Below are 18,671 nucleotides of genomic sequence, written 5' to 3' on the forward strand. Positions count from 1 at the left end.
AGTATGTGTCAGATAAACATACCTCACAACTGTCCCATTTTTAGAGGGACAGTCCCTCTTTTGACAGCTCAACCCACAGTCCCTCGATTGTACTGGAAAGTCCCGATTTTCTCTGCACCGAACAGGCAGAAAAAGAAACAATGTTTCTAATTTATGGCTTTTGGCAGAGAGCCCAGAACAGCCATAGATGCAGATAAGATACCTTTGTAACAATTTTGAGATAAGCGAATAAGTAACAGGTCTCTTGGGAGAAGTTGGACTCACAGCTTAAAGGGCAATACACCTTCATTAGCAAAACACAAAAATATGTTCAAACTTTCATAACCTGCCAAATTTTTAAAAATGAACATGGTAATTAGGGGGTGTGACTACAAAATGGGCGTGGGTCAAAAAAAATGCAGTGCTGCTCACAGGCAACTTTTTTGTCCTTCTTTTTATTTCCAAAATGTTGGGAGGTATATAATAATCTCATACCTCCCAACTGTCCCGTTTTGAGCGGGACAGACCAGCTTTTGACAGCTCAACCCGCTGTCACGGATGTGTACTGATAAGTCCCGGGTCTCTCTTTGATCTGCTGCACTGAACAGGCAGAAATAGATACAAAGTTTCTAACTTAATTGTGTCTTGCCAGACAGCCCAGAATACATACTTGACATACTTTTGTGAGATAAGAAGTCAGACTCACAGCTTAAAGGGCAATTAGCCTACATTTGCAAAACTGTAATAACATAAAAACCACAGAAATGTGCTCAAACTTTCATAACCTGCCAAATGATGTAAAATTAAAGGAATTGTTCAGTGTAAAAATAAAAACTGTGTAAATAGATATGCTGTTCAAAATAAAAAATGTTTCTAATATAGTTAGTTAGCCAAATATGTAAAGTATAAAGACTGGAGTGACTGGATGTGTAACATAACAGAACACAACTTCCTGCTTTTCAACTCTCTTGGTTTCCACTGATGGTTACCAGGCAGTAACCAATCAGAGACTTGAAGGGGGGCCACATGGGTCATATCTGTTGCTTTTGAATCTGAGCTGAATGCTGAGGATCAATTGCAAACTCACTGAACAGATTTGTACCATGTGGCCCCCCTTTCAAGTCACTGACTAACTCAGAGTTATAGAGCTGAAAAGCAGGAAGTAGTGCTCTGGCTATTATATTACACATCCAGTCACTCCAGTCTTTATATATTACATTTTTGGCTTGATAACTATATTAGAAACATTTTATATTTTGCACAGCCCATCTATTTACCCAGTTTTTATTTTCACGCTGAACTATTCCTTTAACATGGTAATTATGGGGCGTGTCCACAAAAATTTCAACACTACACAGGCAAAATCTTTTTGTCCCTCTTCCTTCTTAAATGATTGGAGGTATCTCTGCAGCGAGGTCAACCAATTCCATGTCGTGAAGGCCCTCTTTTTTAGGCCTCATCACACTAAATCATAATGTGATATAAGGTCCCCAAAAAATGCCAGGAGGCGACATCATTCCCCTCCTGACATGGGGCCGGTTGGAGTCTTTCTGTAGCTGCAAAGTTTGATAATTTGGGCCCAGGACAAAATGCAATTTAGTGGGTTTTCTGACGACATATCAACATGTATGATAAAAAAAAAAAAAAATAAAGCTTTGGGAATACTGTACTTCTAGCCCATTACACAAACAATTACTGCTTCATGCGCCACTCTAAAGATGGCGCGTTTTACAAACCGGAAGTGTTCCCTCTTCCTACGTAGAGCTTTTGGATGCTCTGCGGGTCATTGATACCGGAAACACAGACTGCTGGCGGTCGGGTGTAATGGAGCAGGCTAAGATGGCTTCGCCCAAGAGCGCCCCGAAGGATGCTCAGGTACAACGGGCGCTGTTACCTTATAATACACGAGTGATTATACTGTCACAGTGTTGCCTGACGCTGTCATGCACATCCCTTTCGCTGCAAATATGATTCAACCATCAAAGTGTTAGCCTCTGCATGAAATGCAATTGCACTGGTTCCTTTTTGTGCTGTCAGACGCTCTTCATTTCGTGGTTGTGAGTCTGGAAGCAGCAATGTAGCGGAAATCCATTCCTTTGTTAATCAGATCCTTTCTGCTGCCTTGTTTCTGCACTCAGAGTCTGAAAATAACTTTTTATTCATAGAACCCCCTTTAATATTGTTGCATATTGAGTTCTGTACATCCTGTGAGGGCATATATTTTTGTTATGTTTAATAATCTGGCTGTTCAAATAGAAAAGCACCAATTATGTAGAGATCTGTAACAACAACAGTGTTCCTCCCAACCTAGATATGACTACATAACTTAATGTTCTCATTTGCTCATTATAACCACAATATTCAATGCTTTAGGACTGCGTGCAATATTTTTTTCACTTTGTTAGAGATGAAAACGCTAATGATCATTGTGAACAAATACAAGGACCATGCATTAAATTATACAGGGGCACAGTAAATGAGAAATGCAAATGAAGACATTTTGTTTGTGATGCATATATATACACTGTAAGTGACAGGAAAGCCTTTGAGTCACTGAATTGGTTGGAAAGCATGATGGAGCAGAAATGTAACTATTTTCGAGGTTAAAAATGTCATACACATGTGACTGGTGGATATGAATGATACAAATGGGAAGTTACATAGTAACATAGTTAAATAGTTAGTTAGATGAAAAAAGACACACGTCCATCAAGTTCAACCTTTTAACTCTTTTTTTAACCTGCCTAACTGCCAGTTGATCCAGCGGAAGACAAAATACCCATCTGAAGCCTCTCCAATTTGCCTCAGAGAGGAAAAAAATTCCTTCCTGACTCCAAAATGGCAATTGGACTAGTCCTCTGATCAACTTGTACAATGAGCTATCCCCCATAACCCTGTATTCCCTCACTTGCTAAAAAGCAATCCAACCCCTTCTTAAAGCTTTCTAATGTATCAGCCTGTACAACTGATTCAGGGAGAGAATTCCACATCTTCACAGAATGGATGACCTTGTGTCAGCTGGAAAGACCTACTGGTGAATAAAGCATTAGAGAGATTTTTATATGATCCCCTTATATATTTATACATAGTTATCATATCTCCCCTTAAGCGCCTCTTCTCCAGCATGAACAACCCAATTTGTTGCGATGAGGACATTGCTGTGCAGGTATCTTATACAGGCCGTGCATGGTCTGCTGAACTGATGTTTCCAGATTATGGACTGTTTCCTTGTTTATCTGAAGTTGTATAAGTACATTTATTTAAATTTGCAGGTGATGGCCCAGATTCTGAAGGACATGGGAATTACTGAGTATGAACCAAGAGTAATTAACCAGATGCTGGAATTCACATACAGTAAGTAATGTAAAGGGACAGGCACTGTTTTAGTTTTGAATGTGTTGTAGTGTTTATGTGGGATTTGCTTGTTTAACAAAGTGACTTCAATGATATTTGCCTGTCACTTTGTGCACAGAGGGGATCAACCTTAAAGGAACAGTATGTTAGAAAAATCTGCCAATGACCATTCAGGGTTCAGAGGAATGTGATAAGTTTTATACTCGCTGCGAGGGGACAAGCAATACAGAAGTAAGCTGCAGGTTGACCAGCTAATACAGAAAGTAGCTGGCTTTTATAGATACTGTAAAATGTTACAATCTTTCTGCAGCTGATCTGGCCCCACGTTTATGTCATTTATTCAGGGGACAGTTAGCTGTGTACAAATGCACTGTTTCAAATTAACACAAAGACTTGTTATTGTTAAAGAAGCTACAATTATCACAAGGACATGTTATTGGTAAAAGAAGCTACATTTCACATATCATGCGTTTCAAGTATTAACTCAAGAATTTCCTTACATTTCCACCCTTTTTATACTTGTAAATGCATTATGTGTGACAGAAAAACATCAGTGATCAGGACTAGCATAGCTTTTCATCCTTCGTGTCATATATCTGTGTTATAATTATCCACATAGTCATAAGAGCAGAGTGAAGCTGCAGTATACGTGGTTTTAGTAAAAGTAGTATCGATAAGATGTTGCAATAAGCCACGAATACAAGGGATGCAACAGCACCCACAGGTTACCAAAATAGCTGCAAGTATAGCAGTTGAAATTATCACGCTGGATTCAAGTCCGCTCCATTTCCTGAACCAAGTCTTAAGAAAGTCGGTGAAATTGTTGGATATCCCAGAGTTTTCCGCCAGTTCATTAGATAACATAGCCAGTCCTTCCAAGACCTTAGTGATACTCCCATCAGGAGCCGTGTTATTTGGGATGAAGGTGCAACACATATCACCGAAGATTTTGCACATGCCACCTCTCTCGGCAAGAAGCATGTCCAAGGCTAAACGATCTTGCCAGGCAACCGAGGTGGCTTCCAGTTGACTTGCTAAACCTTTGAATCCATCATGGGTAAAGTTGACAAATCTGTGTTGGTTGTAGTAGATGTAGTTGATCCAATCGACGTTCTTGTTTATAGTTGCCCACCAAGCGAGGAAGGATTCAAAACCAGCGGTGATTTGATTTCTGGCCTTATATTCATCTGGGACTCCTCAGGGTACTCCTATATCATAAATGTATACATGATTGTTGAAAGACCCTTTAAGTCGGACTTCTCATTTGGAGCGGTGAATCATTTCCAATCTTGGTACCTGCGGAATAGAGGTTATGGGAAAAGCATAGAAAGGCAATATCAGTTGTACTAAACAGCAGCTCCCACTCCAGAGACTTGGAAGTAAGGGGCGCAATTTTGTGTCTCCACATAACCACCATATATCTGCCCACACACTACGGTGGTCCTGGAACCATTGTTTTTAAATGTGGTGTCATTCTGTGTCAGAACTTTATTTCGGGCACAAAAGGAGGCTGGCATTGCCAGTAATTTCTGACCACGCCCTTGACTATGGAAACAGGTATGGTTACCTGCATATACTGTAATGGAAGGTGGCAAATCTAGCAGGGCAGAGAAAGGACAGGGTGGTACCGTTTGCGGGTTGCTTTTGAGTATATAACTTAAGCACACACTACAACCCTTCTAAGTCATTATCAGGGTTTAGCGGGAATGGCACCGTACCAATGGCTGGCCGTGCTTTTGCGCAAGCGAATCAGTTATCTTTCCCTGAGCGGGGGACATGTTTGGGACATATTTTAACCATTTGTTCCCCTCGGGGACACCTGTCTCTATTCCAAAAGCTTTTTCAAGGGTGAGATTGGGTAAGTAAGTAAGTCACCCTCCCTTCAGAGCCTGGGCTCAGAAAACCAGAGATAGAGATCTTTTCTTTGAGGAATGGGGTTGTGGAATCTCTCTTTATGGCCTTTGCCCTATCTATGGTTACATTAATTAATCCCATGGGGTCTGTTCCTGTGATGGTAATCCTGAGACCAAAAAGTTTTTGGTCTCTGGGATGTGGATTTTTAATGGTTTGGAGCAGTGGGTTACATGACTTGATCGTGCAGTAAGCAGATGGGGCTTTCTTTATTATGGAAATCTGCTGCTGCATGAATTTCTTTAAGTCTCCTACCCATGGTGCTATCTCCCACCCTTGTGGATCTGTACTCCACCAGACTGTGGACCAATCTGGGCAGGGCTTTAGTCCGGGGGTTGGGGGGTACAATGATGCACATATACTTATTTTCCCAGGCAAAGGACCTAGTAGTCTCTAAGGAATCACTCTGAATTCACTGGCATCAAATTCAACTGTGGTAGTGGTTCTTTCGATAATGGTAATGTCTAGAGGTTTGCTCCACGGTGGATATGAATAATCCTTGGGAGGTAGTCCCCAATCCTGTCTGCCTGTTGTACCTACACTCTGGGGAGTCCTATTTCTTGGGTGTATTATTGTGGTTGGTGGCATTATGTTATAAGGGGAAGAAAAGCCAAGGGAATAAGATGAAAAACATTATTAGTTCTAACATGCCTGCACAACCCCACCTTGAGAATGGTGTCCAGGTATCATATTGTTCTACTCTTTCCCTACTTCTGCTGCTGCTCCCAAATAGTCCCATGGTTCTTCACTGACGTTGAGACGACCCCCTCCCTAGTGGAGAGAACCCCCTTTGTAGTCAGACTGTATCTAAAGGACTATTTGGGTTCCCTAGCTACTTGCCCTAGTTCTTTTACTAGTTTACAATGACTGGAGTGTACCCAGGACACTCTTTCTGCGATTTCACCTGATAAGGCCCTTCCCACAATGGAGTCGACCAATTCTTCATTTTTATTACCTTTACCCACATGTAGCCTCCAGGCTTCACAAGTTCTATTGGGATGGGCTCTCCGGTATCTGGAAGAGAATTTGGAGTAAGCTCTTGTTTATTTAATATTCTGCACATGTTCCGCCAAACTTTGGTCTGCCTCTTCCTCGATGATCTGAAAAAGGCATTTATAATTACAAGGCAACATTTCTTGTTCTCCCATCTATTGAGTTTGATAAAATCCATGCAGATCTAAAATCTAAAATGAGTATGTTATTTACCATTCCTCCTGTTGAGACATGGCTTTGCCCATGACTCAAAATGGCAACATAGTGAAAGAGTGTAGTAGGAAGTATTGGTTTTCCTTTTGGGGCAATAATATATGCCCTGTTTAAGTTGGGCCCCTTTAGAAACCCATTTGTGGCATTCTGCTTCACTGACATTATTTTGCATGTCTTTGAGTAACCCTTGATCTAAAAAGTTTGTGTCTGGTGATGCAGTTAAAGCTTGAATGTGAATGTGCTTTAGCAGCCGCATCAGCTTTGGCATTTCCTAATGAGATCTTGGAAAACGGCCTGATTTACTGCTTGTAGGTCCTAAACCATGCAACAACTCCCATCAGGTTTTCCTCATCTGTTAGGACAGCAGGTCCACCACAGGCATTGACCCTCTCTTTAAATCTGGTTGCATACTGGACAACAGACTCTTGAGCATCATGGTTAAATTTGAAAACTGTTTCCCAATAAACTTCTGGAAAAATGGTGCCTTTGGTACCTTCCAGAGAACGTAAGCGGAACCCTACTTGGGCTGGGTCAGCAGGATTAGTGTCCCAATTCATTTTGACCAACAAATGTTGGTAAGCCCCTGGACCACACACATGTTTGAGTACAACTAACATCAGTCCAATTAGGGTTGGACAAACATGAGTTCCTGTACAAATTTGTGTGGATTGGTGCGGGGATGTGGAACGTCTTGAAAAATCCTTCTAAGATCTGATGCTGCCCATGGAATGTACTCTGTGTGTGTAATGTGACGTGTTGAAGCAGCAGCCCCCGCTTCTACCCCTCTTCTCTAGTTTGTATTTACAGGCGGGGTAGAACTTGGCTGGGGGGCTGGGAACTGCTTGTTCCTCAGTATCAGAGCTGCTATTTTCAGCACTGAAAGATAAATTGTCTCTAAGGTGTTTTTCCTTTTGGTGTTGTTTCTCACTGTTCACTATTTTCTGATTTAACTCCTTTGCTAGCAGCTTTATCTCTCCCTCTAGCTTTCTAGCTTCCTCATCTTTTGTGATTGTGTAAGAGGTTTGATTGGTATTTGATTCGGGTTGGCTGCTATTCTATTAAGCGGATGGTCGCCAAAGGCAATTAACCATCCGGGTGGTTATAAGGCACTTTCCTGATCTCACCAACATGTCCCTTCCCAGTAAGTTGAATGGACAATGGGAAGAGAGAATGAACTGATTAAGAATAGTCTGTTGAATGTCAGGGTCAGTTACGGCTAATAGTGGGGACAAGTATACTTTATCTAATTGTCCCCCTGCTATTCTTAGAAAAGTAAATTCCTCAGTTCTTTGGATAGTTGGCACATCAGGGGGGTGTATAAGGAATCTACATGCCCCAGTGTCACATAGGAAGGTAATGGATTTTCCCCCAACTTCAAGTGTGAGTTGGGGTTTCGACTTACATAAGAGACTACATTCTATGTCTTCTATATTAAGAATTATCCTCAGTTATTTATAGGGGAATGTATACTCTCAGATAGTCATGCCTCCCCAAGGGGGCTCCTGTCATCCCCATTGCTCAATTCTGCTCGGCATTCTCTAGGAAAATGCCCCGGTTTCTCACAATGAAAAAACCTAATTTCTCCTACGTCTTTTACTTACAGTATTTCCCTTTCTCGCTTGTCATCTCAATGGGGTCTGAACCCCCCCTTCTCTCTGCCTATCTCGTCCTCTATCCTGCTTTACCACATACACATCTTCCTCTACTAAAACACATAGTTTAACCCTCGTTTTTTTTTTGTTTTTGTTTTTTGGAGATGTCTTTCAGCATGTCTGGCATATTCATGGACTGCTTGCAAACTGGCTACCCAGTGGTCTACCATATGTTGACTCACAAAACTGCAAAGACATCCTCATAGGAATGCATTTTTTAGTTGTAGCTCATAAGGACTATCATTTACCATGCCCTGATCTGGTATAGGCACACCACTATATGTGTCAAAGACTTCCTTCAGTTTACAATAATATCAATCCACAATCCCTTAATTATCTTATTACCTGACATATAGTTGATCTTGTACCTTGCCTTTCTTGGCATTCCTTTCTTTATTTTCCCTCCTATTACATTCCTCATAATATTGCATTGGAAAGAAACTTATAACTTCACAATAACGTATTTGCATAATGCTTTTACATTACGTGTCTGATGCCCAATGCTCCTGTATGAGGAGGCTGCGATATTTGTGCAGCAGGAGGCCGTTAGCATTAGAGTCTCTAACTGACAGGCTGACAAAACAGTCAGGTTGGCAAAACAGTCAGGTTTAGAAACTTCATCTAATAATTACTTACAAAAACAAACCTCCCAGCAAAGAGAAAAAAAAAAAACATGACCTATAGGTAACTTTTAATGTACATTTTTTATCGTCAGTACCTCTCCAACAAGCAATCTATACTGTTCCTTGTCTAATATAGGGTTAAAATTAGAATCCTCTTTCTACCTTTTAAGAACCTGATATTATTTGGATTCTGATCACGCATGAACTGAGCGTCCTCAGTTAGATCATTGATACTTTTACAGCATTTATTTCCCATGGTTAGTAGGTATAGATGACAAACAATTGACAAACAATTTTGTGGAGTCAAACGCCTGGTGAAGCAGTACTCACGGATATGGCCTCACAGCTTGGAGCTCGGCCAAGTAAAACCTGAGGAGCAAGGTAGTCCGTTTGCCGAAAACGTTCACCGGTCAGTGTATCGCCCTGTATGGCCTGTCTGAGGGGTTGACCATTCCCTCTTTGACTCCCAAACACTCTCTTTCACACACTTTCAAACAACAAATTCAGCGGTCCCCGGAGTACTCTTTATCTTTAACGTGCACACGGAGTTAGTTATTCCTGTAGTCTTCTCACACAGACTATGGACTTGTCCGCTTGTCACTCTGTTTCTTTATCAAAGGCGGGCGATTATGCCACTTAACACCTTAATATCAACAGTCTAGGTGACTGGACCCACTATCACTCCCTGTCTCTTTATCGAAGGCGGGCGATTACGCCACTTAACACCTTAATATCAACAGTCTAGTGACGGGACCTTTACGTAGCAACAGTCTAGGTGACTGGACCCACTATCACTCCCTGTCTCTTTATCAAAGGCGGGCGATTACGCCACTTAACACCTTAATATCAACAGTCTAGTGATGGGACCTCTACGTAGACAACTAGTAACAACAACAACAAAAAGAAAACATATACGTTACCAGATTCCAGTGACCCTGGTCGCTGTGTTCTTTGGAAACCGTCACTGTTCCCCCAAACGAGTGCAACTGGCCTCTCTTTACGACAGCTGTCGGAGGTCTTTCGGTTCAGTCCACAGAGAGAATAGGATTAACCCTCTGCAGTGACCACAGTCACGTTTCCCGTTTGAGAAGACAGATGTTGGTTTCCGGCTCGAAGGACCAAGTTGTTAGAAAAATCTGCCAATGACCATTCAGGGTTCAGAGGAATGTGATAAGTTTTATACTCGCTGCGAGGGGACAAGCAATACAGAAGTAAGCTGCAGGTTGACCAGCTAATACAGAAAGTAGCTGGCTTTTATAGATACTGTAAAATGTTACAATCTTTCTGCAGCTGATCTGGCCCCACGTTTATGTCATTTATTCAGGGGACAGTTAGCTGTGTACAAATGCACTGTTTCAAATTAACACAAAGACTTGTTATTGTTAAAGAAGCTACAATTATCACAAGGACATGTTATTGGTAAAAGAAGCTACATTTCACATATCATGCGTTTCAAGTATTAACTCAAGAATTTCCTTACACAGTAACAGCATAAACATAGTAATTCAAATATGATCTACTGTTGCCCTGCACTGGTAAAAGTTATGTTTGATTAGGAAAGGCTACTATAGTTTATATAAACAAACTGTTCTGTAGCCACGGGGGCAGCCATTCAAGCTGAAAAGGGAAAAACTGTACAGGATATTTAGTTGATAACATAAGCTTTGTAATGAAATACAATTGTATTCTGCAGAACACATCTGTTATCTGCTCTGTAACCTGTGGCTTGAATGGCTACCCCCATTGCTACACAGCAGCTTATTTATATAAACTATAGTAGTCTTTCTGAAGCAAACACAGTTTTACCAGTGCAGGGCAACAGTACATTATTTTGTCATTACTTTAAAACACTTTCATTTGTTTGTGTTACAGTTCCTTTAATGCTCATTTGAGAATTTTTCACTTGGTGATTACTAAGGACCTTCAGTGTAGTGACTAAACTGGACCCAAACCCATATGATGGCTAAAAGCAACACTTTATGTATTTTACTCAAAAGTAAACAAACATAGTATTTTGATCAAAACAGTTCAGTGCATCCCAGGTTGGAGGGCGCTAAAATTAAAATTAAGAGTCTAATGTGAATTTTTAATAAACTACTTTATATTTCAGTGCATGCAAAGCGCTGATACTATACTGCCTCCCTGAGTTTACTTGTTTAAGCTCAGAGTATTATTTCCAATCCATTTCATTTGTGTCTTTTTTTAAGGATATGTAACAACAATATTGGACGATGCAAAGATTTATTCTAGTCATGCCAAAAAATCAGATGTTGATGCAGATGACGTAAGACTTGCAATTCAATGTAGAACCGACCAGTCCTTTACTTCTCCTCCTCCACGAGATGTAAGTATAATATTTATAGGTTTTCGCTTGTTCTACGAACAATTACAAATTATAATCTCAAAAAATCAAGTGATTTTATAACTGTTCAGGACCTGTAATCCAGAATGCTCAGGACCTGGGGTTTTCCAGATAACGAATCTTTCCATAATTTGGATCTTTATACCTTAAAGGAGAAGGAAAGTATGTTTGAACTTGGGGGTGCCAAATGTTAGGCACCCCAAGTGATTGTATTTACTTACCTGAAACCCCGGGCCTGTGCTCCTATCAGAGAACTGCACCGGCCCTGGGTTATGCCAGTGAGCACCACGGAACGATCCTCTTCCGCCTTCCTCTTTCTTCTCACAGTTGCGCATGCGCAGTAGAACAAAAAGCCAAACTTTAACCAAAAAGTTTGCTATTTCGTTCTACTGCAGGGAAATTTGAAGAAAGAAGAAACCGGAAGACATCTCTCTGTGGTGCTCGCTAGAAAACTGCCGGTGCAGTTTTCTGCCTATAGGAGCACCAACCCGGGGTTTCAGGTAAGTCAATACAATCAAACAGACTTTCCTTCTCCTTTAAGTCTACTGGAAAATCATTTAAACATTAAATATACCCAATAGGCTGGTTTTGCCTCCAATAAGGATTAATTATATCTTAGTTCGGATCAAGTACAAGGTACTGTTTTACAGAGAAAAAGGAAATCATTTTTTAAAATTTGGATTATTTGGATAAAATCGAGTCTAATGGAGATGGCCTTTTCGTAGTTCGAAGCTTTCTGGATTACTTATTTCCGGATAACTGATCCTATACGTGTACAACTGTAGTGCAGTTTTCCTTACAACCATATTTTTGAACCTTTAGCGCAATAAGAAATTTCAGTAGTTAATAAGGGGCTTTGATTTGAGTTCTCCTAGGTTCATTACTTATGTATGTATAACTGCATTTATAAAGTACTATTAGACTATTCAGCATTGTATAACTTTACTATGTGGAAAAATCTGATCTGTTTACTTGCTCCAGGGCTCAGCATTCAGCTATAGCAACTGATGTTTTTTTTTTTTCTGTTCATGCAGTTTTTACTAGATATTGCACGACAAAAGAACCAAACACCCCTGCCATTAATCAAACCGTATGCTGGACCGAGATTGCCACCGGATAGATACTGCTTGACTGCCCCAAACTATCGTCTTAAAACAATGCAGAAGAAGGTAACTATGCCCAATGCGAGAGCTGCATTGAGTTCTGTTGTGATTATGCTTGGGATTCTGTAGCTTTGGGTCTTTAGAGAGCTTTTAAAAGCCAACAATATGCAGAAATATTCACTGAAGTCTTGTTATAATTAAACTGAAAGAATATTATTTAATTATGTTGGATACTGATAAATAACTGTAGCCTGGCTTGATTTATATTTTGGTGGATAGTGTCTCTAACTGTTTAACTCTTCTACTTATAGATTTCCTCTTCAGCAGGAAGAATAACCGTGCCAAGATTAAGTATGGGGGCTGTATCCAGCCGACCAAGCACTCCAACTTTAGGTATGTTAATTTCTTGGGCCTGCTAATGCTTCTGCTCATTTTTATAGAAAATATGATAGGCAGTTTCTTTTCAACAGTGTCTAATAATAGCAATTACTGTGTTGCTAGTATTACTGTGTTTGAAATTAAAAATAGAAGCCACTTGAAAATATATTCTAACAGTGTAAAGCGTTAACCAGTCTAAAATTTTACTAGTGGCTTTTTTCCTTAAGAGTTCAAAGTTCCTCATTAACCACTCACTTATACCAAGGAAAATGAAGGTAAAGAAATACAGTACAGTGTAGGATATTGCATATTGGCTACCCACTAAGATATTATGTTGTGTATGACATGTATATCTTCATTCCCTGATAACATAGTGAATGTGATTTGCAGTCCTATGCCAACACTTCCCCCTTGCTTTATATATATATATATATATATATATATATATATATATATATATATATATATATATATATATATATATATATATATATATATATATTAATATATCTTCAGTATCTGCACTCCAATCAAGCAATCACAGGGAGGCACGGCAAATTCTCAATCATATAATCAAAATTTGGAATAAAGCATTCCTGGGCCAGCACTTCCCTTAGTTAAAGTGTCTTTTATTTTTATATATATATATATATATATATATATATATATATATACATAGAATGGACCAGCACACCGTTTTCTTCAATCAAACGTGTTTATTCAATACACACTGTGCATCCAACGTTTCGGCCCGCATCCGGGCCTTTATCAAGGATAAAGTGATAGTGATCAGCTTTTTATACCCATAATCCCCCTCGTTAGTCATGTCATGATGACCTCATCAAACTGCTCAATTTACACTCCAATTACACATGTATTAAAATGCCACACAAAAAAAACATCTTTTCAAATCATAATGTGCTTGTAGTTACCACCTAACTGTTGTATATTTAATAAGTGCCACCATTTCTCAAAAATAAAATCTTTCATTTCTGATTGCAATGCGTCCTCATCATTTGCAATAAACCTCTTAGTGAGAAAGTGAATATAAAATATTAAGTGTACCTTTACATTACTGCCAGTAGGTGTCACCAAAATGCTGAAAAATGAATATGTGCTTTGATCCACTGAAGTGAATTAAAATTGTTACAAGTTATTTCCTTAACTCCAGAAACGGCAAACACACAGATACAGCACCTGCAAATTAAGATAAGTGTTATCTCGGCCAGTTGAAACATATGTCTATATGAAGGAAACAATTACTATGTATCTTTCCAACAGAAACAAGCCTTTGTTCATTTATTCTGGCCTCTCATTCAAACCTGATCTCTAGGCACTGATAAGAGGGGGAATTTATATACTGCTACGTTAAAAAGCAACCCAATGACTGCTGCCCATTTAATCCCCTTGGCGCTACACAGCCCAATTCATAAATCCAGTATGCCTCCCTTTTTAAGAGCATATTGTCATAGTCCCCACCTCTTGCTCTCTTGGGGATCTGCTCTATGGGCATGCATCTAAATGCTGCTGGACTGTGTCTGGCCTCCGCCCAGTGTTTGGCTACTGGCTGATGTGAAATGTCCTGTTCATATATATATGTATGTGTGTGTATTTGCACTAGTAATGTGCAAATAGTAGTAAAGTTTGAGTTTGCACAGTTAAGTGGTGGTTTTAGTTGCTTACTTTATAAATAAACTGTTCAGTCCTCCATTATTAACGTATGCAGGTTAGTGAGGTAAGAGAGAGACATTCATGCATACTAATGCATATGTATATTATGTGTATACCTCACCAAAAAAATATTTGATTTCTCTTGGTCTGCTGCTCTGGGAAGCTAGAAGTTAGTTAGCCATTCATACAGAACCTCTGCATATCATAGGGTAATATAAATCTAAACATTTCAGTTGTACCGTGGCTGTATATGCATATGTGTTAAAATGAAGTACAGCACATTTATTCAGTAGTATCATTTGTATATATCTAGGAACACCATTGGCACAAACAGTTTCTGTTTCTAAAATGGGCACGCCTGTGTCACTAACTAGTCAGAGGTTTACCGTACAGATCCCAACCTCACAGACTTCGGTTAAAACAGGTTAGTAGTATTTATATTTCTTCTTCACTTACAGGAAATGATACAGACTTTGTACTGAATAGTGTGGTGCTTCCTTACTATACAATTCTGCTACAGTTTATCTTGAATATAAGTCTAGGCTATTGGCACTAGATGTGGATGTCAGCCATCATTTTTAGTCAATGAGCAAACTCCTTATATGACCCTGTTGTGTTTCCCATTTTTCAAATTGGTAGCAATAACATGTATTGTTAATGTTACTTTTTTATTACTTCACTTCAGTTCCTATCCTATTGGTATTCCAGTCTCACTTTCAAACTACTGCCTGGTTGTTAGAGTAAATTGCACCCTAGCAAGCAGATTGCTGCTGAAATTCCAAAATAGAGAGCTTCTGAACATAAAAACAAAATAAAAATAAAAAAACACCACACAAACAATACAATTTAAATTGTAAAATAAGTTGGAGAGCAACACAAGCATGCAAAAAACTTCTGACAGTTGGTCACAAGCTAATGGTTGGGGATCACTGGTCTCCATACTAAAAGTTTATTTAAAGGAGAACTAAAGCCTAACTAAAGAAGTAGGCTAGAAATGTTGTACATTATATTTTGGGACTCTACCAGCCCAAATCAACCACAACCCTTTAGCAGTAAAGATATGTGCTCCAAAGATGTCCCAGTAGCTCCCCATCTTCTTTTGTGTTGATTCACTGCACGTGCTCTGTGCTGCTGTCACTTACTGAGTTTAGGGACCAACTCACAATATAGTGTACTCATAGAATATAAATGTCACAATATAAGGCTGATTAGTAATTAATACAGATAATTACTAAATGGCAGTACAGAAACCAGTGCAATTAGCATCAGAATTTAATAATCAGTCTTGTAGCACCAGCTTATATTACAGCCCAACCTATTTTAGCTTCTTTACAGCTGCTCAAATCACACTGAGCATGTGAGTGTTGCAAGATGGTAACCTTCTGTGATGTCCTGGATCATTGCTGCTAATGAGAAGCTGAAACTTTAGGTGGTCCAATAAGTGCAGTATATAAAATATAGCATTTTTAACCACATCATTTTTTGGGTTTAGTTCTCCTTTAAAGTCGAATCACCCCTTTCGAGTAGAACTCTACAGAAAAAAAGTAAAATAAAGACCAATTTCAAATTAGCTTTATTTGCTAACTTCTGATAATATCGTGATTATTATGTGTGTATATATGTGTGTGTGTGTTCTTTTCTAGCTACTCCAACAACTACCACAGTTCAGAATGTTCTCATTAACCCCTCCCTAATTGGATCAAAGAATATTCTCATTACAACAAACATGGTGTCATCACAGAAAACAGCCAATGAATCAAACTCTGTAAAGCGCAAACACGAGGATGATGAAGATTATGATGTAATATAACAGGTTATTTAATATATTTCTGCTTTTCTTGCTGGGGGGGGTTATTCTGGACACTTTTTTTGAGAGCACTATAATCAGATATGCTGGGTATTGACTGAAGAAACATTCGAGGAAATATAATTTAAAGAATAATGCAAAACGTCTGTGTGCTTTCTAGAAAGAAATACAATTAAACATATTTTTTTTTATACATTGGAACTTTTTGGTTTTATGGAATCCTGTTATGTTTTTTATGTTTTGTTTTTTTATGCATGTCACTTTTAGCAGCCCCAGACAACCCTTGGTTGTCACTCTGTTCGGTAACTAGAAATAAGTGTAAGGATGTGGGTTGCTTTTATTTGACATAAACAAGATGTCCGGTATGTAGTTTCAACGGGACATGTGCTAGAGATCTTGGTCAGGGGCTTATGTTCTTTTCTATGTTCTATTATCAATTTTAATGCTTTGATTTTCCGAACAACAAACCAAATTTACACTTTATTTGCCTATAAAAGCAATGCTGTGGGTTAAAATGTAGTTTCTGCAGCATTATATTATTCCATTTTTTTTATGTTCATATAGAATTTATATAGTATATGTGCTAAAATATTCAGCTGTGCTATTCAATAGAAAGTGTATGCCTCACGCATACAGATTATATACCAATACTGTCTGAAAAGGGAGTTGAAGAGGGTGCTGCTCATTACAGCTTACAATACAAAAGATAATATGTTATACATATATTTTGGTTTTGCAGTATTAATTGAACTGGTTCCTGTCAATTAAGCACTGATGTAAATATGCAACCTAACTGCTTTTAAATGGAAATTATGGAGGTTATTTATTAAAGGTTGACTTGATTGTTACTCAAATAATTGTGGTTTTTCGTAGCTATTTTTCAGTCAAAAAAACCCTAGAATTTTGCGAGATTTATTATACCCCAAAGCTGGAAATAGCTAGAATCTGAAAATACTCAGGGTAAAACCTGTCAAAGTCACGTAGAAGTCAATGGCAGAGGTCCCTTGAACCATTTGAAGATGTTTGTAGCCTTCATGATCGTGTTTTATTTTGGTGAGTTTTGCACAAAAACTCAATTTGAGCAATTCAAGTTTGTTTTTTTTCGCCAGAAACTCTTATAACTGATTTGAGTCTTTTCATAAATCACAAAACATTCGAGTTGAGTTTATTCGAGGTATATAAAAACCTCACACACCTCTAACACTCAATCTTTGATAAGAACCCCTCTTAAAGTTTGCTTTTAGTATGTTATAGAATGGGCTATCAAGGGATAAAGAAAAGGTGCCTCACATTTTTTTAAAAAATACCCAATGTTTCCGTCCCACACAAGGACCTTTCTCAAGGAAACACAGTGCAGTGATAGAATACACAATTTATAGCCAAAGTGAGGCTAAGTGATTATAGGACCCACCCACATTACTGACATCATCGTGATGACACACCATGGGGATAAAAACACTGGTTATAACACTGGGCCCTGAATGTTGTTACCCTTATAGAGGCCCACTCTAGCATAAAAGTGTCCCCATCAGGGGGTCACAGGGTGGACAGACGACCCTGGCATCCAAGTGCCATGTTACAGTAGAGGTGGGTGAGCCCATAAAGGGCATCAGATTGAGACAATATACACATAGCACTCCCCTTCTTTCAGGAGTGACGTAAAGACCTTTCACCGATAGCCTCAGACTTCTACATATGGATGCCACTTATCGTAACTGGTACAATGGTATTTGTATTTATACAATGTTATCAAGTGGTGCCCGTACTTGAGGCCTACCAGGGCTGGAGTCAGTGCCTATGAGGCCCGGGTGGGCCAACACGTGGGCACAGGCTTTAGGAGATGAGGTCGCAACCAGTGTGTGTTTGTCATTTATCCCTGCCCACATACATGCACACCAAAATGGTCTAATCTGTTTCCCCTCAAAGTGGCTAATGCATAGAGTGCCTTGACCGACAGTCAACATCAGGGACCTCTTACGTGTGTCCTAAACCAGGTGATTCTAAAAACAAAAGTGTGGGTTAGCCGGAAAATCAAAATCAACATACATAGAATTACATGGTCAAACCAATAGACTGCAGGAAGGTCATGTACACATATGGAGCAGAAATCACAAGGATACATAAAAAAGCAGTAACAGCTCTGTGGGCATAATTAAATACGTTATAGAGAGTCCATGGAAACATAGTAGTAGGCACCCTGGCCCCACCGTCAGCAACCTAGCTGAAGCAGCCCAATGGGAGTGATTCATTAAGACCTTTGGGTGTCAAAGTATCCAGTTTGAAAATCCATCTCGATTCCCTACGTAGTAGGGCATTGTCCCTATCACCACCCCTATTCAAGGGCGGCTGATGGTCAATCGCCATACACTTGAAGGTGGGAAGTCCGTGCCCATGAGACAGAAAGTGTCGGCTACTGGTTGGGTAGCTTTACCCTCCTTTAGGGCTTTACTGATAGCAGAGCGATGGTTACTGATCCATTCCCTTAAGGTGGTGGTGGTCTTGCCAACGTAATATAGGCCACACGGGCAAATGATGTAGACCACGAAGATAGAGGTACAGGTTAGTCTATGTGCGATTCTCAATCGCTTCCCCGTATACGGGTGGGGGAAATCCGGACCACTCAGT

The 18,671-nt window shown here is 39.5% G+C and overlaps 1 protein-coding gene across 1 annotated transcript; it reads left to right on the forward strand.

Annotated features, from left to right (window-relative positions):
* Positions 1 to 1,800: 1,800 nt before the first annotated feature.
* taf9b.L (uncharacterized LOC494643) lies at positions 1,801 to 16,900 on the forward strand. Its single transcript, NM_001094491.1, is given in 7 exon segments — positions 1,801 to 1,854; positions 3,252 to 3,333; positions 10,933 to 11,069; positions 12,122 to 12,256; positions 12,502 to 12,583; positions 14,553 to 14,663; positions 15,883 to 16,900. Coding segments are annotated over 7 exon segments (765 nt in total). The 5' UTR covers positions 1,801 to 1,803; the 3' UTR covers positions 16,050 to 16,900.
* Positions 16,901 to 18,671: the final 1,771 nt, after the last annotated feature.

The sequence above is a fragment of the Xenopus laevis genome, chromosome 8L (genome assembly GCF_017654675.1).
Source record: "Xenopus laevis strain J_2021 chromosome 8L, Xenopus_laevis_v10.1, whole genome shotgun sequence".
Taxonomy (NCBI): Eukaryota; Metazoa; Chordata; class Amphibia; order Anura; family Pipidae; genus Xenopus; species Xenopus laevis.